The 23,794-nt window shown below is 39.0% G+C and overlaps 2 protein-coding genes across 3 annotated transcripts in view; one reads left to right on the top strand and one right to left on the bottom strand.

Annotated features, from left to right (window-relative positions):
• The first annotated feature begins 237 nt into the window (after positions 1 to 237).
• Positions 238 to 5,515, top strand: yars1 (tyrosyl-tRNA synthetase 1). Of its 2 annotated transcripts, none has more exons than XM_079485449.1 (14): positions 238 to 531; positions 1,046 to 1,116; positions 1,312 to 1,458; positions 1,609 to 1,784; positions 1,942 to 2,071; positions 2,660 to 2,740; positions 2,959 to 3,051; positions 3,149 to 3,284; positions 3,359 to 3,444; positions 3,552 to 3,687; positions 3,851 to 3,951; positions 4,553 to 4,746; positions 4,822 to 4,963; positions 5,057 to 5,515. In XM_079485449.1, the coding sequence occupies exons 2-14, from the start codon at positions 1,060 to 1,062 to the stop codon at positions 5,165 to 5,167; spliced, it is 1,590 nt and encodes a 529-aa protein (XP_079341575.1). In that variant the 5' UTR covers positions 238 to 531; positions 1,046 to 1,059; the 3' UTR covers positions 5,168 to 5,515. The 2 variants fall into 2 exon arrangements, with proteins under 2 accessions (XP_079341575.1, XP_079341576.1); XM_079485450.1 differs by having other exon boundaries at positions 481 to 531; positions 1,022 to 1,116.
• Positions 5,516 to 5,944: 429 nt separating this feature from the next.
• nhsl3 (NHS like 3) overlaps positions 5,945 to 23,794 on the bottom strand; it is a 37,312-nt gene continuing 19,462 nt past the window's right edge. Inside the window, exons 3-8 of the mRNA XM_079485532.1 lie at positions 11,594 to 11,746; positions 11,473 to 11,513; positions 10,779 to 10,902; positions 10,487 to 10,594; positions 6,866 to 10,264; positions 5,945 to 6,753 (exon numbers count right to left, since the gene is read on the bottom strand). Coding sequence (XP_079341658.1) covers positions 6,731 to 6,753; positions 6,866 to 10,264; positions 10,487 to 10,594; positions 10,779 to 10,902; positions 11,473 to 11,513; positions 11,594 to 11,746 — 3,848 coding nt within the window. The 3' untranslated portion in view covers positions 5,945 to 6,730. The remainder of the gene's footprint in view (positions 6,754 to 6,865; positions 10,265 to 10,486; positions 10,595 to 10,778; positions 10,903 to 11,472; positions 11,514 to 11,593; positions 11,747 to 23,794) is intronic.

The following is a 23,794-nucleotide window of genomic DNA, read 5'->3' as shown; positions in this document are numbered from 1 at the left end:
TTTTTTAATTCGTCTTGCCTGTTGCCTCCTCAAAAATATTGGCATAATGAGATGACTCCGTTTTATCATGTTTATAATGTTATCATGTTTTTATGGTGTCTCATTTTGCAACCAAACTCTTCATATCTCCCGTTTTAAACATTTAAACATTGCATACAATAGAGTACAGAAATACATGAACATTAATCTTTCACATTTCCCCGGAACCCGATTAGAGTTCGGTTTTCTTAATCGATTACTCTTCCTAGTGGCGAATAGCTCGACATAAGATGATTCCGAGCTGATGCAACACTGTTGTTAAATAGCACAATATTTAGAAAATGCGGATTAGCCTGTTTTTTGATAGTTTTCTATAATTTTACGGATGCATTCAGATATACATTTAAAAATAGTTTTGTGTATATATAAATGAAGCAATATTTTATCCGTCTACATTTTATTGTTGGGAGACTTTTATTTTGAAACACGTGACGAAATGATCTTCAACAGGAAAAGCCTGTCACCGGCACACACGTTTCCTTGCGACCACCGGTGAGTTTAATGTATTTACATTAATAGGCGCAGCTTGTGGTATTTATTAGCGATCATTTTGTATAAAGACAAGATCATTGTGTGTACTGAGGCTTTATCTGCTCGCTAGCATTCGCATGAACCGGAGTAAAAACGCTCACCATCAGTAACATGGTTAATTCATACAGTAGCACACATCACCTCATCAAATACTCAAAATCATGTTTTTATTGTGCATTCCAATCAAACTACAGTTGGTTTGTTTTGATTTAAGCCACAATAACTCAAAACAATACAGATAGCTAACACGATAAAAACACGATGACATTATTAAAAACATGTTATTTCCTTTTGGTATCAAGCTCTTCATATTACGTGTTATATATCGGTAACATGGTATTCTGGCTCTGCCCACCGACTAAAACAAGGGAGTTTGTTAACAGATGTTTGTCTTGAGTAGCAAATGACGTCATTTGTGAGCAGAGAAGTTCTTGTTGGCTTGTTTTGTAAGTACTTTAGTTTTCTGCGCGTGCAGAGGCAGCAGACATCATGGGTGAGCAGCTGAGTCCAGATGAGAAGTTCCAGCTCATCACCAGAAACCTTCAGGTGTGAGAATCTCCGATACAACAGCCGTGTGATATTGTTCAGATGTGAATCAACTCAAGTTGTTTTGTTGTGCCACCCTCAGAGCTCTACACATTCTTGATTCTGTAGTGTGCATAGATATAAAGAATACATAAAGAAATCAAATAAGCACGTAATCTCGCGTGTGTTGTTATAGCTTTGATGTTCTTTCCTTAGGAGGTTCTTGGTGAGGAGAAATTGAAGGAGATCTTGAAAGAAAGGGAGCTGAAGGTTTACTGGGGCACAGCAACCACGGGCAAACCCCACGTGGCTTATTTTGTTCCCATGTCAAAGATCGCCGATTTCCTGAAGGCGGGCTGTGAGGTTTGTTTTTGCTGTATTGGTTCTGAGTTACCAAGTTATGTCCGTCGATGAAATGTCAATATAATGTAATATTCTAATGGATTTACATTTTGTTGAATTGTAAAAATGGCAAACATGCATATAGATTATGTTTATGTATGTTTTCTGTAGGTGACCATCCTCTTTGCAGATCTTCATGCCTACCTGGACAACATGAAGGCTCCCTGGGAGCTGCTGGAGCTCAGGGTGAAATATTACGAGCAGGTTATTAAAGCCATGTTGGAAAGCATTGGAGTTCCTATTGACAAGCTCAAATTTGTGAAAGGCACAGACTATCAGCTCGGCAGGTAACAGCTGTACTCTCTGTAAATACGTGAATTACTCTGGAATATATTGGGTATCCATATATTCAATATTTTGAATATATTTTGAGTATATCATATATTGTGTCATCTGTATTGGACTAGTGAGTCTATCCATCTGTGTCTGGTTGATCCACTATAGGGAGTACACTCTGGATGTGTACCGGCTGTCATCCATGATGACTGAACATGATGCCAAGAAAGCAGGTGCTGAGGTGGTCAAACAGGTCGAGCATCCCCTACTGAGTGGTCTGCTGTATCCTGGACTACAGGTATGCAGGTTTTTTATATGCAAGTTATATTTTAGGGGCTTTCTGACTTTATTGGGATGGGACAGTGGAGAGCAGACAGGAAAGCATTTGATAGAGACAGGGTTGTGGGAACAGCAAAGGACGCTCAAGACGGGATCGAACTTGTGTCGTGCGTCCGTAAACGCACTGGCACGATATATTTTAAACGAGCGGGTCATATTTTAAACATAAGGTGAAAAAAGTGCACTATACATTATACACTAACATGTACTTAAAGTGCTCTATTTTTACGCATTATGTTTGTGCTTAACATATAGAAATAGTTTTTAGTACTTAAGATAAACTAAATGTATTGTGTTGAGACACCACGAATAGACAAAACTATATTTTTAGTATATTAAGGACAGAATTAATGTGTGGCAATGGAGCACATGAAGTACATTATGGATGTGTACTTTAATCTTGACATTTTACCTGGGTAGCCATTTGATAATAACCAAATTATGGATGATCGAACCAAATAAAAAGCATATAAGACAATTGAACATACTGTATATAGAAGATGTTTTTTCTAGCAAATGTTGTATACAGACACTTTACTTCCATCAGGCCCTGGATGAGGAGTACCTGAAAGTGGACGCTCAGTTTGGGGGTGTGGACCAAAGAAAGATCTTCACATTAGCCGAAAAGGTACACGTTGTTCATTCATCTTTATATCCATATTTTATTCACCATTTATGACAAGAAGCACAACCAATCAATTGGCCAGCAGACATCGCTTTATTGGTTTTAACCAGCATTGTAGTTGTGTCGTGGTCTATGTAAGTCTTCCATGCAACTGTATCACATCATTTGATATATGTGTGGTTAAAAGAGATATTTGAATTTTCTTCACCTCTTCTATGTAGTATCTGCCCTCTCTTGGTTATACAAAACGCATTCATATGATGAACCCAATGGTGCCTGGACTAACTGGAGCGAAGATGAGCTCTTCAGAGGAGGTACTAGAACATTAACTAAAAAGAAATGTGGAGCAGGGGTATGCTTTAGATATTTTCTGTTGGAAATTCTGCAATTCATACTCAAATTTAATCTCAGGAGTCCAAGATTGACCTCCTGGATAAGAGGGAGGATGTAAAGAAGAAGCTGAAGAAAGCGTTCTGTGAACCTGGAAACATTCAGAATAATGGAGTATTGTCCTTCGTCAAACATGTGCTTTTCCCTTTGCACTCTGGTGAGCTTTATTGCCGATATTGTACTTCTGGACACATTTGTTATGTGTGCCAACGTTGCTTTTTTGTTTCTCAGAATTTGTGATTAGGAGAGATCCAAAGTGGGGAGGTGATAAAGTCTACACAGACTTTGAGGAGGTAGAGAAGGACTTTGCTGCGGAGGTATCTAATAGCTCACGTAAATTAGAACAAAATATCCTTTTCAGATACACATCTTTGCATACAGTAGTTAAATTGAACCTAATATGTAGACCACCTTGTGTCTGCAGCATGTCCACCCTGGTGACCTTAAGGCCTCAGTGGAGGTGGCCTTGAACAAGCTGCTGGACCCCATTAGGAAGAAGTTTGAGACCCCGGAGTTAAAGAAACTGTCAAATTCAGCCTATCCAGAACTTTCTAAAAACAGTGAGTGATATTGTATAGCACATCTGAACCAGCTGATCTTTAGGAATGATTTAAAATGACAGGCAGTATGTTGGCCCTGCATTATATTTTTATTATGTTTTGGATTTGACGATCTATTTGAAAACATTTACATGTTATGTTCATTAATGCTCTTTCTTTTTAGAAGGCGGAGCAAAGGGGAACCCTAAACAGACAGCAGAGGAGGATGAGCTCGTCCCATCCAGACTGGACATCAGAGTGGGCAAAATCATCAGTATAGGGAAGGTAAGCCAACATTTGTTTAGATTATGTCATTCTCTAAATGAGTAGGTGTGATACAGTCATCTCATGATGGTTAACAATTATAATATTATTAGAATATGTTATAAAAATAAAAAAATTAAACTTTAATGGTAAAAGGAAAAATAAATATATATTATCGCATTATCGTTGTACGTACAGTTTTTTGAAGAACATTAAGATAACAAATCTTAGACAACATTTCTGGCTTAGTTTTTGCTTGTAAACTAAAAATACATTAAACGCACTTAATCTTTTGCTTTTACATTACTCCACCAGAAGGTTCAGCAATTAATAAATACGAATTAAAAAACCTTAAAACAACTAGAACAATAAATTAAAAGCAAATAAGTAATTGTAAATAAATGTCTTCTTATGTTAATGATATTATTTGCAGGTCACATGTTGGCAGCTCAACCAATAAGATTCAGCAGCTTTCATATCACAAAAAAATGCATCTCAATATACTGTTAAACCTCTACTGTGAAAACAATTTATCAGCAGTTGTAGTCTAAAATACAAATCATTATAACCACTTTAAATGTAGCAAAGTTTAAACTGTTTTTCATTTTTTGTGATGTAACAGCATCCAGATGCAGACTCGTTGTATTTAGAGAAGATTGATGTCGGGGAGGAGCAGCCTAGGACTGTTGTGAGTGGACTGGTGGCTTACATCTCTCAGGAGGAGCTGCAGGACCGACATGTTGTGTTGCTGTGCAATCTGAAGCCCCAGAAGATGAGAGGGATTGAATCCCAAGCCATGCTGCTCTGTGCTTCAATGTCAGTGCAACCAATTGACTTTCATTCTGTAACGTTCATTAGATTTTCATCTTAATCATTCTCGTGTTCTTACAGTGAGGGAGAGCCCAGGAAAGTGGAGCCTTTGGATCCACCAGAAGGTTCAGCACCAGGAGACCGGGTTTACATCGATGGGTTTGAATCGGGTAAACCAGATGATGAATTGAAACCAAAGAAAAAAGTGTTTGAGAAGTTACAGGTATGTTGGCTTTTATACTTTGAGAATTGGATGTTTATTTAAGAGGGTTCACTGTGTCTTACTCTCGCCTGTTTGTTCGTGTGATCGCTTCAGGTGGATCTGAAGATCTCAGACGAGTGTGTTGCACAATGGAAAGAAAAAAGCCTCATGACCAAGCTAGGACAAATCACATGTAAAACACTGAAGGGTGGAAACATTAGCTAAACTGTCTGTACCATTTTACTCGAAATATTCAGTTTTCATGTATCCAATTATCCCAGAGGAAACTGTTCAGATGAGTTGAAGAGTTCCTCTAAAATTCAGGTCTTCCTGTGATGCCAACATCTTGCTGGAAACTGATCAATCTCTAACTTTTGAACTATTGAAACTATTCAACTTATGGAAACGGTTCAGATAAAATGTACATAAATCTGTTAAGGATTATTTGACTTCACTGAAAAAGCCTGGAGTATCATGTAATGTTATATTCAGAACTCATCTGAAGTATGGCCATCTGATGTTAACCAAACTCATCTCAATAAATTATAAAGGACAATTCCTAATCATTTTCTCAAACTTCTTCATAGTAATATTGCCTTTAAAAGTTTCTTTGTGCTTATAATATTTGCAGTAACATACATTTTTTGTCTGATGCGCTGCATATACACCAGATATTCTCAACCTTTTGGACTCCATTTTCCCCATTCTACTCAACAATATTCAGAGGTCCCATTCACAAAAACTCACAATTTCTACCCAATAAAATATTTAAGAGCTTGACATTACCTGCAAAAACATTTATTCAATATAAATATGGCCAAATACTAAAACGATATCTTGTTTTTCCCAGTGTATTTCAATGCTCTAATTTTAAGCCATTGGTCTTTTTGAGGCCCTCTTGGAAGTCATCTAGGGCCCCCTTTGTTGAGAACAACTGATATACACTATGAATATACACTATGAACATACATTTCTATGTGAAAAAAAAGAGTCACACCGGGTTAAATCTATAAATATCTTTAATGCATATTTAGTTTAAAACAGTGTAGTTTCTCGCTTCACTCCTGCCTCGAAGTAAACCGCTACTAAAGTGTATATATAATTTTACATCAGTCCTAAAGGGACCATCAGTCTTCTCTCACTGCTTGCTAGTTCAAACAAAAAAAGAATGCAGCATTTTAGCTCACAAAGTGCTTTTATCTATTTGAACGGTAAATGTGTTTATATCATGTTCTCAGTCGTGTTTTGAAGGTAACTGATAGTGCTGTACATGTGTAGTTACATATATTTGCTCAAAGCAAACTCTGAAAGGCGTGATTGCCGTAGCACTAAAACATTCAGAATTGTTAGTATAAACAACTTCATTCATTAGAAGCTAGAAATCAACCTCTGTTGATATAAAGAATATTTGGATGTCAAGAAATTATAACACCGGGTTTTATATTTTGCACACAGCAGCAGTTGCTACGACTAGTGACCACTAGATGTCACTTCAATCTTGCAGTCATTAGCCATTGATCTTTACAAAATCCACCAGCACATCCACCATAAACTCAAAGTGACTTTTCCCAGAGCAGACAGTTCAACATTTAGAAAAATACTTGAAAGCTGTAACAAAGCTATTATATAAAATGGAGAAAACCTTTTTGCAAACATTTGAAGGCCATTTCCAGGCTAAGGCTTTAAAGACAGTTGTGGCATCCATGAATCCTTGATCTTGTTCTTACTTGAGCTTTCCATCACTTTCTTTGTCTTCCTGTGACCGAACAGTCCAATCAAAACACATCTTCAACATGTCGACTCTGTACTTCCTAAAAAAAGTCATAATCATTTCTTAATACAGATTTATATATTTATTGATATGAATTACATAGTTCCTTTAATATTTCATGCACCAACAAACAACCAACAATTTATTCTTACTTGCTATATCTCGACAAGTAGATGCTTGTGCTAGCTGACCAGCAGGATGCACAACGTCGCTTTGCCCATTAACTCTCACTGTTTGTTCATTTGTCAAGCACTCTGTCTTATCAGTTGTTACGTTCTCTGGCTTGTTATGAGGATTTGTTCCATGCACTGGTTTCTTAGCAACAGGCGGCGGCACCTTTATTGGCTTTTTCATGCCGTTTGTAATCCTCATCTTGGCTGGGTCGGAAACCTGCGTTATCTCATCCACCAGATTCTGGCTGAGGCCTGGCTGAGCGTCAGGAGATGTAGCTGTTTCAATGACAGCTTTTTTTGTGCTCTTGGAAAAGATAAAACTGGCGGTTGACGCAGGAGACTTGTGCAAGTCAACGGGTGAACCAGTACCACCAGTTGAGGCTAAGCGTAGGTTAGGCTTTGGTGCTACTCCTGCAGATGACAAAGCAGCGGTCTTCATACGTATGGCCTCTTGGAGACACATGGAAGGGGATGTGACTGTGGGTGGGAGAGATTTTAGAGTCAAGGATTTGCGAATAGGCTTTTGGGGTGTTGCTTGACTAGAGGTTTGAGGATCCTTTTTTGTGGACTCGAGACTTGTTTTGGAATCATCAGTTACTTGATCTTCAACATTTACAGACCGTAGTCGGACCATCTGAAGTAAAGAAGGTGTGACGAGGGGAATGTTGGCATCCTCCTTTGGAATGGGTGCGTTCTTGTGGCGACACAGGAGGTCTTTGCTCCTGTTGTCCTTGTTTATGGGGCACGCTTGCCTTCGGAAGTTAACAGCAGATTGGTCTTCCATTGACAGGGGCGGTGCATGAGCCACATTAGTGGACACTGCCTGGATATCAGGTGATGCTTCCTCTGATGAATCGTCTTCTGATATATTTGAATTTGTATAGAATAAGTCCTCAACTTGTAAAAGATTTGACGTTTTGGGAGAGTCTACAGTTGTGTTTGCTATGTGAACTTGTGAGACACTGTTGCAAGACTTTGATGTATCATCCAGAACTCTACAGTTCGGTACAGTTCTTGTTGCCAGAATGTTATGAATTTCTGATATTTGGACTACTGAACTACTTTCCATGTCAGAGACTTCTGTTGACACTAGTTCTACATCAACATGCTCTTCATGTGATTCTTGACATTTACCTGATGTCTCTATCAGAGGTTCATAGATAATTAAGGGGGGTGGTGGAGGGAATTCAAGTTCATCTTGCTCCTCAAATATAAGTTCAGCTGACTCATCCATTGGTGGTGGTGGAGGTGGCCAAGAAGATTCCAGAGATGTGGCCTGTACCCCTGTGTCCTGCCCTTGTTCCTCCGCATCAGGTGCAGGAATCGAGTCTGGGGAGGCTGATGGGTGTTTTGTAGGTGGTGGAGGGGGGTGGTGTTCCGGAGGTGGAGAAGGGGGTGGAGAAATGCCATTGATCTCTGGTAATTCTATACTGAGAGTATGCATTGATTTGTGATTCGAAATGTCCTGAACTATGGTGTGTCTTTGGTTCTCTGTATTGATTTTGTAACACTTTGGAGTGGATTTGCTCAATAGTTGAGCTTCAGTATCGACATCACAGTTTGTTTGAGGATGATCAACTTCAATAGTTGGTACCTCCATATTAGGAACGGTTTGAGTTGGGTTGTCTACATTTCTCGGATCTTGAATCTGAATGCTTTCACTATACTCTTTGTGACCTTCATCATTATATAATGTTGATCTTGTTGAAGGTTCTGACATCATTTGTTCATGAACTTGTGGTGGCACAACCAGCATTTTTCTCTCCAGTTGAGCATTTGTTTCATCTGCTGTCGGTATTTCTGGGATTATTGGCTCAACATTATGTATTGTATCTGTGTTTTGAGTTCCGGCGTTTAACTTTTGCTGTTTTTGAAGTTGTTGTAACCTATTAACATTCGGACCCGGACCACATAACAGTTCAAATGTGCGTTTGTTATGAATCCAGGTTTCAGGAGGTGGAGGAGAAGGGGCCTTTACCTTAGGTGGAGGTGGAATGTTGAATAGCTCCCTATAGATGTTTGTCGGTTTTGGGGAGTTCACAGGATTGATAACAGGAGGGAAGAGCTTCAGTGGCTCTGATGGAGTGGTGTTAGTTTGAATGTTCTGATGTGCTGTGTCCGACGTGACTGAGGACAGAGATGTCAAAGATGAAGAAACCGAGACCACCGGGGAGGTGCGTACACCTGCTCTGTCTGGTTTTGAATGCTTAAGTCGTCTATTTCCAGGTGAGGAGGGACTGACCTCTTTTGGGGAATGGGTTGGTGTGCCACTCTGACTTGAATATCCACTCGAAGGAGATAAAGTCCTATCAAATTTACTTTCGCTAGACGATATTTTATGTGGAGATGAACTACTTGATCCCGGCTGGTCGGTGCTGACCGGACTGGACTTTGGAGACGACTTAAAGTGTCTTGATGGGTTTGGTACTAATGAGTGAAAATAACTCTTTTCTTTGAAGGAATAATCATCTTCTTTTGTACTGGTGAGATTTTGGCCATTGGTTGATTCCCATTCCTTTGATCTCCTTATTTGTTTGAGTTCATTGTGCAGAGAATAGGTTCTCAGTGGTGGTGCTGGTGGTAGTTTTGTCTTCATCACTGAGAGGCTTCGAGAAAAACTACTGTTTCTGACATGTTCCTCTGTATCACTTGAGTCCCTGTGCTCCAGTCTCTGATTTGTACATTTACTTTCAGAACATATTTCACTGTTTGAGCTCGCATTTGGGTTTAAATCCGAGGCTTCTTTGGTGCTGTCAGCAACGCATGCTGGTGGACCTTTCTCTTTTGAAGAGATTGTAGAGGAGTTAGAAACGACAGTATCAGATGATTGTGAATGGGTTCTGTTGGGGATGCTGGTGGTAGGTGGACCTTCACTTGTTCTACTTCCTGATCTTGTAGAAGCTGGGCTAGTTGCTGAGCTACCTTTGCCAAACGTACTGACCGTATGTTGGCAGACACCGTGGTTAATTTCAATAATATCTATTGTAGCGGACAGAACTGCATTTGGAATAATCTTGGATAAATACGTTGCTTGTGGTGAGATGGACATCACAGGACCTTGCGGCTCCTGCAGTAAACAGGAAGTGGTCATGCCTGGCACAGCCAGAGATTTAGGCCTCTGCATAGGGCATGGTCCCAGCCCAAGCTTTCGGCTTATGGACAAGTCATCTTGATAGAAGCATTGGATGTGTTTTATGAGAAGATCCTCATCTCCTGATGTCTGGAGAACCTCGATATTTTGCAGGTGTACACGAGCCCCTTCATGATGTCCTGGAGGAGGTTCTCCATCAATGGTTGGGATGAATACTGTGCCAGATGAATCCTCTTGACCATTATGTTCTTCGTTTGGAAGGTGCAGTGTACTTCCTCTTGCCATGTCTACATAGAAACAAGACAAAGTAATCACGCTTTTATCTTTGACAGATGTTTTGGTAGCAAGTAATTTTATGTGCAATGTACTAAATGTGTTACTGCATAAGTAATAGGTACAAGGACGGAACCTAACCTCAACCTTTATTAGGTACATGGGGTTAAAATGACTTTGTTCGATAAATATTAAGGTCTGAGAAAGTGATTTACAAATTAAATGAGAGCACATACCTAGTTCTTTCTGGACCTGTTGTGGTATGCCCATGATTGTTGTTCTTCTGTTTCTCCTTTTTGTCTTATCGAGTCTTTTAACTGGGTTCAAGGGCTTAAAAGTGGAACCTAAGGAACGTGAGAGAGTGTAGAGGAATTCAACACCATTTGAAAAACTATCACATCGTATCTTCAAGAATCCATGTGAAATTCAACATGAAGCTTCAGCTGTGATGATTTCTGCACCACATCACGAATAACCATTATTGGAGAGTAGAAAACAAAGGGATGGTTTATTTTAGACCTGTTATACCTTGCCGTGTAAGCACCGGACGAGAGGACACTGCTGAGATGGAGGATGCTGAGATGATAGAGTGTTCAGCAGTGCTATCAGTATCCAATGATTCGTCTCTTTCTCTTGAGCATGCATCTTCTGGCTGTGGAGATATGAATGCCAGTATAAGAGAACACTTCATTATTCTATTTATAGGTTTGATTCATTTAATTTCTACATATTTATGTTTTTATAAAGCACAAAGTGACCTGAAAGTTTGCATTAATGACACCTGATACTCTTAAACTCATATACAGCTCTAATGTGTATAATGTTCAAGTAATATTTCGCTGCGGTCCTTCTGAAACCTTGTGTTTCCATATTTTATTTTGTCATAAATCATTATTGTTGTTAGTCAGCCTTTATGTTTTGGAAGTATTGAAAGTATTAAAAATGTTTATTAACTCTGACTTAAAAAAGTACAGTTTTTTCCATTTCCAGACAAAACAGTGAATTTGAGGGTTTCGAAAAGACAGTGACGATATAAATAACCATTGCTCGAACCAAATCAAGTGAGGAATACCTTTCTTTTTATGTATTTATATTAAGCAGTACATTTCATTCCATGTTAATTTCGATTATTTATAAGAAAGCACTAGATTTATGTCTCAATTTGACCATATCTGTGGAGAGTGCCACATACACTGATATATGTAGATTCATTCAAGCCTACCATACTCTGATCATCCTGAAAATCCAGTCCATTTCTTTGCTCTGCATGGGAAAAAGAATGGAAGTGAGGTGCATGAGAAAATACACGTGTTATCAGTTTGATGTGTAGTTATGTGACGTACCCTCCTGCTGCAAGATCTTCAGTCCCTCCCTGGCCTCAGTATGAAGGTCTTCCAGGTACTGTGGCCTGCAGCCTTCAATGAACACATTTTCCTGATAGTGCTGAGCGGCTGTGTAGTGTACACTCAGCTTTCTCTCATCATCGTGCTTTTGTCCTGTAGAAAATTAAAAAAGTTACTGGTGGTCTCATTATTTGTTGTTTTTTGTTGGTTCGACTTAAATAAGTTACAAGGTTGCCTTAAAATTGTGAGTTTATTCAACTTAAAAATATTAGTTAACATAATATAACATTTTAAGGCAACCAGATAACATTTTTTTTTTTAAGTTGAACCAACAATTGTTTTTACGGTGAAAGACAGACAGCGTTATGAGATCACAGAAGACAGTGGAAAAATCACATCATCTAATCACAGCCAGTCCTGCGCTTTTATTTTCCCTTTATGTACCACGAGAGAGAAAAACATGCAATCATAATGAGCGAGGAATAACACAACCGTATTCTGGGAATTAATTATTCAGAAAATTGGCAGTTAAATGATGCCCATTCTTTCTCCATCTAACCTGTTCAAATTGACTGCTGGACAGGTTTTACATAAGAGAGGGTTGCAGGCAGGAGCATGTGTTGACCGAGCCTTCAGTCTTTGACAGGCTAATCTCTCTAATGCCTTGAAATGCCAGGTTACCCTACGATATACGTCTGTAAACATGACAGCATACAGTACAAATCTTTATGTCAATCTGTCATTCATATGGCACAGACAGAACAGATTACTTTTTCATATAATTCACAGAAACAAGTCTTTTTGTGTTTTCATGCCAGTCAAGCACCTTTTTATCACTCAGTGTTATGTTTGGCTTTAATCTGGACATCTGAGGTGAATCGTACACTTAAGAACAATGCGTCTGATTTGTGAGGAGTCATGATACAGCATGTTCCTTATCGGGTGTCAACAGATTGACGGGACACGTCAGAATGACCTGGTGTGGTAACAGTCTGGCAGGCTAAAGCCACCAGCAGATTAATAATATAGATTGGCCTGATAAAAGCATTGGATCAGTGCAGGTGTGTACCATCTTACCACTTTGATCCACACATACACACGCTTGCTTTATGGCAAATCGTCATAGTTTGAGTTTTAACTCAATTTAAAGGGGTCATGAATTGAGAAATCAAATTGTACTAAGAAATTACAATGAGGTTGGATTTGTTAACATTTGTGCATTAGCTGACATGAACTAACAATCAACAATAAATCTTCAGCATTTATTCATCTTAGTTCATGTTCATATCAGCATTTACAAAATACATTTTTAAAATCGCAAGTTGTAACAGTTAACAGTTAATGCACAATGAACTTAATGTATTGGCATTAACTAACATTAACAAGGATTAATAAATGCTGAAAAACGATATTGCTCATTGTTAGTCTATGTTACTTATTAGTGATGCTTTTGGAAAAAAGCTCACTATTGCTATTGCCTCATACTTATTATTCTTGTTCCGCCAAAAGTTTGGCACGTAACTTGTCCCACAGTTTTTGGCGTAGAGCCATGAATGAGCGCTCAAATCGACCGGCCCATAGAGGAATAGTGTGCTATGACTTTTATAAGCGATCGGGTGGGTGTTCGATAGGGGGGCAAAAAAACACCTGAAAAATCCCATTGACTTAACATTGCGCCCAACTTTGGCGGGTCGTAGCTCCGAGCGAGGATTTCCTAGAAACATGCGGGTTACCACATTTGAAGAGGCAATCAGGCTCTGTAACAACATACATCTGGGTTGTAAGTTGCACCCCTGGGGTGAAAGAGTCCCCCAAAATTCCCCATTGACAGAAAACATGCTCACATAAGGCGTAAAACTGTACCGTTTTGAACATCTTCGCACTGCAAACACTAAGAGACAACGGGGGGGCTCATTTTACTCAGGCAACCAATCAGTGTCACACGATCATCATGAAGCTATTAAGCCACGCCCATAGCAACCATTTACAGCAACCTAGCAAACGATCCCATAGACTCCCATTATAAAAATTACAGATCTTTGCCACAAAGTGGCGTAGAGACAAGGGGGGGGGGGGCTCGTTTTATTCAGGCAACCAATCAGTATCCAAGGAACTTCATAACCAATAACATGCATAACCAAACAGGATGGCCTAATAACAATTTAGCAATACCTATATCTTTACATCGGATCATCGTAGAGAGGTGGTTTGTTTCACTCATAGCTTACAGTATTATCAATTCCAGATGCCAAGCCACGCCCATAGCAACCAAACAGGTTAGCCTAACAACCATTTAGCAATATGTATATCTCTGCATAAGAACATTGTAGAGAAACAGGTGTTGGTTAGATTAATTCGTGGCTTAATGTGGTATCACCCTATTGCCCATGTTCCGCGGCTTGCCACAAAGCATCACTCACATTTTCAAAAAATAAAGAGGCCTTTTGGACAGAGAGAGCCTTAAAAAAGATGCAGCGCCGACTATATTGGATCTGACATTAATATGATAACAATATATTATATGACAGAAACAATGCTTTATAGGTGCTGTCTGTAATACTATTACTATTAAATAAAAAAAATCCTAAATGTCTAGAAACATATTACGTTTATATATTGATTTGTCCAAAAACCATGCTACAGCATTTTTTTGGTCCGTGTGACCCCGCCCACTGACGATTTTGACAGCTCGGTTGCCAGTTGCCGACAATCACAGCATATTGCAGCAAACAAACGACCTGGGTCAGATATAGCAGCTTCCAGCCTTTCCGGTACTATTACGTTGCAAACTTACAACTTACGGGGAGTAGTATAAAATGTTATTACGGTTATTTAAACAAGACAGCAATATGACCCGTAAATGTAACCTCCGCAATCTCTGAATCGAGCTGCTGATTGAGTTATATTTGCAATCAACAAAAAAGCAAACATATAAATGATCAGTTAAACGTACAGTGTAAGTGTTGATGCTTTCCATTACACTCCTGTAAGTGTCTGGCAACTCATGTGAGCATCCAGTCTGAGTAAGAGGAGGGCCGGGGGAAAACCCTCTCCAATATTTTTAACTTAGTATACCAAGCTCAACCGCTAGGTGTCAATGTTACACCAATTTAGCATGTCTATTGATTCTGCCAGTGACTTCAGTAAGACAAAATCTGACTGCCACTGATCTTCAGTGTAGTACAATAGGCAGAAACGGGACCCTTCAGGGAGGCCGTTAGGCCGCAGCTCTCAAAGGAACAGGAACACTCTTGTCCTGCTATCATACGTACCTCTTGAGTGCATTAAACTTACTTGGCATGAGTTAACAACAGTTGCGATGCCTCTAAAAGTACCGTTAATAAGTTAAGTGTGTTTTTAGCACAGGGACTCAGAAGTCGGCTATGCAGATTTCTAACTGCTCGGTAGGTATCAATTTATAAGGGTATTGTCTAGTTCACCCCACGGGGGTGTCCGGTGTCCTTCTGTTCATGGGTGCCATTGTGATACTCACATCACAGATTGTAGGTACAGTAAGTGCACTGTGTGAAATCAATTCACAAATCACAGCTTTTTTAAGTTAAAAAAGGCAGTTTAATAAAATGTGGTCTCATTTCGTCAAAATATATAAACATAGGTACAGTATAGTGACCCTTGAACCTTGAAGCTCGGGTCTGTGGGACAGATACACAAGACAGTAACAAACAGGGATGACAAGCTAATAGATTTAACCAAATTAATCTCTCTCTTCTCTTGTTATTCTGTTGCTTTACGACCTGGTGCACAATAATGTCAACAAGTCTTTTAATGTGTTCATATATCAAAGTCTGCGGTCAAAGTGTGAAACCAAATATAGTGTCCTTCTACTCACCCTTCTTGAAGATCGACAACAAGGAACGAACATTTTTACTTATGAAGACCACCATGTCTTTCTCGAAATTAAGATCCAGAGCAAATGTTGATCTATAATTGTAAAGAAAGTTGCTCTAACTTGATAAGAGATACACTCATCATGTTCAGCCGACACACCATCTGACATCAAAAAGCCATCTCCCGGTGAGTCTAGTGATGGATAATCGGGTTAGACACAATGAGCTCTACTGTGTGCTACTGATCCTTCAGCCGCCCTGATCTTTCCCCCCGCCTCATTTCTCCTCCCTCTCTCCTCGGCTTTTGTCGACATCTAGCTGTGCGGTGTCCCCCAACGTGTTAGATGTTTTCCTCCATGGTCACGTACACCAACCGAACTTGAGATTCTTAACGGGAGTCTGACTAATCTCCAAAAATCAGCTTGTGAACATGCCACACATTATCAGATCAATGAGATGCTTAACTATTTTATATTAAGCATTTTAGCTAAATGCTCTTTTGACTCAAGGCAAGTAAACAATAGCCTAGAAACATTGGAACAACAGCTAAACATTTTCTTTAGAAATTGTTCAAAATGACTTTCTTTTCTTTGTTCTGTCCTATCTCTGTTTCTCTAGATTACAGTCCATAGCCACTCTGTGCCTCTATGTCCCATCTACTTTTTGGCATCTCTCCATCACCTATTCTTCGTTCGCATTAATGTCCTCACAAATGGCAACACGTTCCTGTGGTTTTCTCTCAAAGTCAATTCGAAATGCCTTAAGAAAGGATGAGACTGCCTGTTGTCCAAGCCAATCCCATCAATATTTATCAGGGGAGCCAAATAATACCATCTGGCACATGGTGTGTGATGAGGGGTGAGATGAAACGTTTACCAGACCCCAAAGTCCCATACAGAAACGTATGTGTCCCCAAAACACAGGATTCAAATGACACACGGTGGACAATTACAGAGGCAATTCATTTCTTATAGGACATGGTTGTCAAATTGAGAAATTGAATGAATGGTCAATAATGCAGGATATGAAAATGTGCACTTTTAATCAAGCCTTTATAATAGTTTTATTAAGGAATTTTTTAACAGAAATCAAGTCAATTGACTTTATAAGAAACCTGTTAAAAATAGAAAAACTCCATCACTTTATTTTACATTACACAGACAATTCTGTCAAATAAAGATTTGTATATATTGTAGATCTACTACAGAATTCTTGTGTACATAATGAACATCTCCTGAAGTCCTCTTCAACTGCTCCATTTGCTCTCGGTAGTAAGAGCTAAATGACTAAATATAACAATACATAATGGTACCAGCATATTTATAACATAGGCCACATAACAGGTCTTTAGAAATGCAGTAGGCATTGGAAATATAATGAATGAGTAGTGCAACTTACAAAGCAGTTAATGTGAGGTTGCTTGAACAATGTACAACAAATAACAAATTGTTGAACAAATAAGCGTTTGTGTACGTATAACTATAAATTAAAAAATAGTTTATAAGTTAATAAATCTGAGAACAACAATAGCTTTATGAATCACCCCGTGTATCTACACGCTTTACTGTTCCTTATACACGTGGGATAGTTTTCGCTCTGGGCTTTCACGTGAGGGCGAAACTTTAACATTTGACTTATTCTGGGATCGACACCAATATACATTTAATGTACCTTGCAGCCTCTATCACGCCTGACTGCTTGACATGACTGTTTCTTTGTGTCTGCAATCAAGAAATGTACAAACACAAAATGCCCGATATGTGTAACAAATGCCTGCAAGTTTCAGCTCTCTTTGTTACGAACACGTTCATTGTACCCTCAACACCTAGAACTCTTTTCACTTATATCTCTTTAATCATATGTAACCCAATGTGGTTTGATTCTTTAAGTGCTCATGACCATAAGCATGTGCCAACAGCACACAAAACTTTCTTGTTCTGCCAGTAACTGCTTATCTGATTGACTGACTTCTACAGAAAGTCGCACACTGTACCAATATCTCAGATAATCTCAGATAATCTCATCTCTTATTTTGAAGACAGGGTGCTTTCTTAACTTGCCTTGTTTTTAAGGAGAAAACAAATAACCACTCTTGGATATTAAGGAGTCTTCTCATTGTCTCCTAAGATGACGAGGCATTTTTCGCAATGTTCTGCTCTCATCGGTCTCTTGATAGACTGCTTGTACATGCGGTTAATTTTGGCCTGCCCTGCAGTGCACCACCTCAAGTCATTATCGACGGGAAGCAAGAGTCAACTTTATTTTCTGTGCTGTGATGGAGCTCTGCATCTCTCTGTGTTCACAAGTCCCTTGACGTGCAGCTACACCTTCTCAGAACCTTCTCGCAGTAATCCTCACACCACACACCCGCCCTGCATGATTCATCAATACTTACTAATAATAGCACGAGGGGCGGAGACATTGTTTCAACGGACGCCTTTTGTCTTGTATTTCATGCATCTGAAATTGAGTATTCTCACTCTGTTTTTTCATATTCTAAAATGCATTTCCCTTGTTGTGAATGTTTTACTGTGAATCCAGATCACGAGCTGCACCAAAAAACATAGTGACATACATTTAAATGTTTATGTTCATAATACAATATCCTATATTAGCTTTCTGGAAATCTATTTAGTATATCTAACAGTGTTCTATCTCTCATCCCAAACAACATCAACCTTGTAATGATGCATACCTCCACAAAGGAAATATGCACCCCGTCCAATAAGCTTAATATTGTTATATATGTTTTATATTGTTAAAGGATCTTTACAGCATTCACATACAGAATACATGTTGTATGTATTTCAATGTCGTCATAACAGATGTCATACAGGGTCACCTGATGCTAACAAGCGACCGCATGCTACTTATATTAGAAAACCGGCTTCCAATAATAAATTATGAATTTACTAAATTATAATGATAAAATGTGGATTTAATTAATTGATTTTGGAGGTAGTGCCTAGTAAATATTACATCCACACTGAGTGATTTTATGTGTTTGTGGGATTTGTGTTTGCAGTTTTTGTTATAAGAGTGTCTGAGTGTAAGTCTGTGTTGTGTTGACACTTGTGTCGCTGTATACAGCTTGGATGTAAATTTGGCCACTGTTTACAGTATAACTGCACTTTAAAATAAATAAGAAATGTGTTTGGAGACAAACACTTAATTTAGATGAAAGACCGCATGAAATAAAATATACTTAATGTTTATGGCTCTGATAAACAGGGGCGGTGTTAGGGGTGGGCTAAGGGGGCTTAAGCTCTGGATGTTTTCAGTAAAGACCCAAATGTTTTTAATATCAAGCCCTGTTCGAATCACTTGAGGCCATACACATTTCAGGTTCTAACTTTGTTATTTTAAATGTAGACGCATGGCAAGAACAATGGGGTCATGCTCCCATGTGGTGTAACACGCACATTTTCCAGGCGTGTCCTGCTGAAAATCCATTTATTCTTGCCCAGAACCTCGTCGTTTGCACGGCGAGCCGACTCGTGGTTGTAGCAAGGTCAGATGCCACGACAGCTCCTGAGCGCTTAGTTTTTTACTAGCATAAAACTAGCATGAGAGATTTATCATTGTTATTTTATATTATAATATATTAATAATATCAAATAATATATTATTAAAAGTTTGTTTTCTAAATTTCCGCTGTCACGCCATATGCCACATGTACCATGTCAACTATGAAAATACCAAATAAGACCTATCGATATACATAACCACTCCACATATCCTATTTCTCATCCATCTCAATTTGTTTGACTTCTTCGGCATGACTTTTCACCTCTGGTCTCTTCGAGTGATTTGTAAAGACTAGTTTTTCCAGAGTTGACGGACGGTTTGACTCTTTTCAGTGAATGTTAGCAGAGCATGACCTTGTTTTGCCCAAGCGGAGACTTTCTCTCTTTATCACAGCTAATTACTTATTAGTGTAACATCTCCAGGCAACAGGCGGTTTTGACCACAACAATGTCAATAACGGCACTGGGTCCCATCATTATGTGGCTCTCATTTCCTCTTTCCACTTGTGATTTTGCATCATTTGCTTAATGACATTTCAGTCGTCCAGAGGTTTTTAAAGGAGCCACATGAAATCAGTTAAGATTGAAATTTCAGTAAGGTAAAGATACATTATTGCTACAATAAATTAAGCTGGAAATTCTGTTTAATTATGCGATACACTGCAGGCTGTAATCTAAAGCGTTACCGAAATTTCCTTGCTGGTTTGATTTTGGACTACTTTTGTATGCAAGTGATATCCCACTACAAAAATTATAGATAAATATTATTTAACTGTGGTTAAATGTTCTCTCACACGCATGCCACTGCAGGAACTTCATGCCAGTGGTCATAGTCCTGCACTCGGGTGGGCACCCGCGGGTACCCGTCGGGTGAACCACTAATATTTGATATTACGAGTGAAATAAATATTCATGTATGGTGAACCTATTAGTGACGTCCAGGGTGGGGTGTCAATAATTATATCTTATATTACCAATAAAGGCTATAAATGACTCAACTTAATGATTAATAAAGTTAACAAATTATAAACTTATATCTATGAACAGGGCTTTATACTGTGGCTAGGGGTTTTACATAACAACTATTGTAAATGGTTCAACTCGCCCCACAGGCTTCAAACCAGCATCGATCAATCGAGACTCCAGAATGGGGCAGGGGCGCGCTAAGGAGCAGGCTAAAGACCACGTCCATCGCCAGAACACCTCTTGAGGTTGGTGAGTTGGGTTAACTCTGTTACACTAGTCCCTCAGCATTTTCACTGTCAACAACTTTGTTTTAGGGAAATTATTTTATATGATTAAAGTTAACAATGGCATGCTGGTAGATCACACGTCAAAAAACACGCCCAAAATAAAAACAAAAATGTGTCTTTATGACACATTAATGAAAAAACACTGCTTGCGGACTGACTGTATACCCACGCACGCACTCACAACTCTTTCACAGCCTCCCTCATCATGAGAAATGAATCCGTCTTTTACACCACAGACTATAAACAACTTTGTAAACTATAACGCATTTTGAATTTTAAACTGCTGATTATTCATTCATAGCTTCACATTTTATTTTTGAATATGAAAAGATTACAGAGGTCCGGACCTCAGTGACCTCACAGCTTGCTACGGCCATGTCCAGAAGCCAACACTATTTCGAACTCACCTCAGCTGATACGAAGCTGCTTTTACACTGTACTGTGCTTAGATTAAAAAAATATCAGATTACAGATTGATTAATCACACATAATCATGATTAATCACACATAACATTCATATTTTAAAATATACTTTTACAGTCTAATAAATTCACATTTAACCTTTTTTCTTTAACAGCATTATTTTATGAATGAAAGCCAAAATTCTGATATTAGTACTGTTACTTATGTCTCTATTAAATAAATATGTTTTTATTTATTTTAACATGTATTATAGCCATTCAAAAGTATAATTGAGAGCTATCATCTCAAATAGGTAGGAAATATACAGAAATGGAATAGAAGTTCTCAAGCACAAATATAGTCTGTAATGCTAAATTGTAGCCTATATTAAATACAGAAGAATTCTAATTAAAGCTACAAAAAACATTAAACTTCTGTTTTCTTTTGTTCTTTGATTAACATTAGTGACAGGAGTTACAGCTGTAGGTTTAGGTAGCGGCCCCTTTAAGAGCTGTCTCTTTACGCAGATGACGCCACTCCAATTTTCACAACTCCTTGCATTTATTTAAGATTTTATTTACAGTTTTTCTCAGTAACTTTTGTACAATTCTCAGAATTGAAATTCTCAAAACTGCCTGTTCAAACCTCACATCATTGTGTCACTTGTGCACATCAAAAAAGCAGTTTCTTATTTCTTTGAACAAGTTGCAAATGCTTAGATACATCCATGCAAATGATAATGTACACTTCTCTGCTGTTTCCTACGTTATCAATTGCTTATGTCATGTTGATCAAAATGTATTGTAATGGGTTTCTGTTGAATAGTCTCACCCCCACAACATTTAGGCATTAGTTCAAGGTGCATCTCATGAACCAACAACTGGCAAGTACGCATTTATAATACATATATAGCCGGAGCACAACACAATGTTACAATGTCTGACAATAGAAGGACAAGGAATTGGCCGGGGTTAACATCCAGAGAGAAGAAGAAGAAGAGGAAGAGGAGTGAGTCTGCTGGCGGAGGAGTTGGGAGGCACAACATAGGAAGATGTAGAAGAGGCCAAGGACATATGCGCGGTCCTGAAGAGATAAGAGCCACACTTATAGACCAGGTTCTCAATCATGGGCTTACAATGGCTGGTCGAAGGGTGCAGCCAAATGTCGGGAGAACAACTGTGTCCTCAATCATTCAGACTTTTTGTCGACAGAACTGGTATGTAATCTAACAATAGGGACTGTAATGCTTTATACTTTCTGTAATGCTTCATACAAACCTACAGTATTCCACTATACAGTAATTTGACATTATACAGTAAGTTTACTTTACGTACACAGTGACATTTTATCTTACTCAATTCTGCATTATATTTTTTCCCCATGGGACTGCAAGACAACTTGACGGGGTGGCAGAGGGCCCATTTTCACACTTGAACAGGAGGAGGCTATTTGCACCACGGTTGTAGAAAACAACGCCATAAGACAAAGGGAGATACAGAGTGCCATTATAGAGGACAACAACATCTTTGAAATCATGCAAAAGATCAGCATCTCAACCATTGACAGGGTGCTGAAAAGACACCAAATGAATATGAAGCAGCTGTACACTGTTCCATTTGAAAGAAATGGTGAAAGGTGAAGGAGCTGTTCTATCAGTATGTACAGGTTAAACATGTATGAGCATTCAGCAACTGTACCTCCCAGTCAACAGTACAACATCGTATAGTGATATACAGTACAAAGTGTGACCTTTACACATTTGCTACGGCTGTAGAAAAGAAGATGCAATATGTGCTGTGCACATTTGATGTAAATGTATCTTGGCCATAATGAAAATGCATGTAATTCATAAAACTCATTTTGTGTCTTCTGGATATTGCGTATAATGGAACTGGAAGCAAGTGAACCACCGCATCATCTACATGTCTTGTCACCTATTCAGACACTCTCTACAGGGATCTCATCCCTGAACAAAAGAGGGGTCAGGTTGGAGATGACCTGCCAAAGTACGTGATAGTTTCCATCGCTCCAACATCATCAGGCAATGGTTTGCTGTCCACAACAGGATGCTGATGGAGTTCCTCTCACCCTACTTTCCATTCCTTAACCCCATTGAGGAATTTTTCTCAGCATGGAGATGGAAAGTATATGATCGCCAGCCGCATACACAGATGACCCTTCTGGCTGCCTTGAATGCTGCGTGTGATGACATCACCGCAGATGCCTGCAGAGGCTGGATGCAATGCAGTGCTGTCTTTTCCTTTCTGTATCGCAATGACATGGTCTGTCAATTTTCAATACTTGTCATCAAAACTTTAGCCATAGTTTACATCAGAACATCCCTCTATATAACACTATTATATTGACAAAATAGCAATTTGACTGTCTTATCCGTACACAATGACACAAGGACCTGTCATTCTGATGGCACTGACATGTTCATTGACACAGATATTTATTTTTGACAGATCAACTAAGGATTTTGAGCAGGAGACTGGTTTTTGCAGGTAATCCATGGTTTATTGTTATTTGTGCAAATTGTTTTGAGAAATGCACTTACTGTAAATGTCAATGATGATTCGAGAAATGTACCAAAGCGACTGAGAAAAACTGTAAACTGCTATTGTGTACGTTAGTCTCTGTTGTTTTTATGATCAGACTGGGAGGCAGTGTCTGTCATGTGTGCAACATAAAGGGAAACTTTAATATCACATGAACAATATAGGCTATTTTGATAGAATTTTGCATGAACAGCTGCAGGCTTGATGACACAAACAACCCTTGGTTCGGACCCCCGAATATATATGAACGCAGTCCAGCCGGCACAAGCCCAGGGGCCCAGGCAAGGGAAAGATAATTTTACTGAACAGCTTTTACACCGTATTCATTCTACCGTGGAGGTGCGCACACAAAAATCTTAGTCTGTGTGACACTGTGTGTCAGAAGAAGGGCACAGCGACAAATCTAGCGTCTTCTTGGATGAACCTTAACTTTCATTCTGTGGGAAAATATAGCCAGTGCTGCCCCACGAGTGCGAGGTCTCTCTTTCCCGGCGTACTTTCACTGCGACACTGTGTACAGTGAGCGGCATGAAGAAGCACCATTGTACCACAGGTGACTTGTGAATAAAATGAGTACAAAGCAGCGTTTCCAACAACATGTCAATATTAT

The sequence above is a fragment of the Barbatula barbatula genome (genome assembly GCF_947034865.1).
Source record: "Barbatula barbatula genome assembly, chromosome: 21".
Taxonomy (NCBI): Eukaryota; Metazoa; Chordata; class Actinopteri; order Cypriniformes; family Nemacheilidae; genus Barbatula; species Barbatula barbatula.
The sequence above is the reverse complement of the archived record's forward strand: the minus strand, read 5'-3'. Positions and strand labels throughout refer to the sequence as shown.

Bases quoted from the DNA above. Each gene is read 5' to 3' on its own strand.
- yars1 (XM_079485449.1), top strand. From the start codon at position 1,060: ATGGGTGAGCAGCTGAGTCCAGATGAGAAGTTCCAGCTCATCACCAGA. The intron at 2,072-2,659 runs GTATGCAGGTTT...TACTTCCATCAG, and splicing joins TGCTGTATCCTGGACTACAG to GCCCTGGATGAGGAGTACCT. The intron at 3,688-3,850 runs GTGAGTGATATT...CTTTCTTTTTAG, and splicing joins TCCAGAACTTTCTAAAAACA to AAGGCGGAGCAAAGGGGAAC.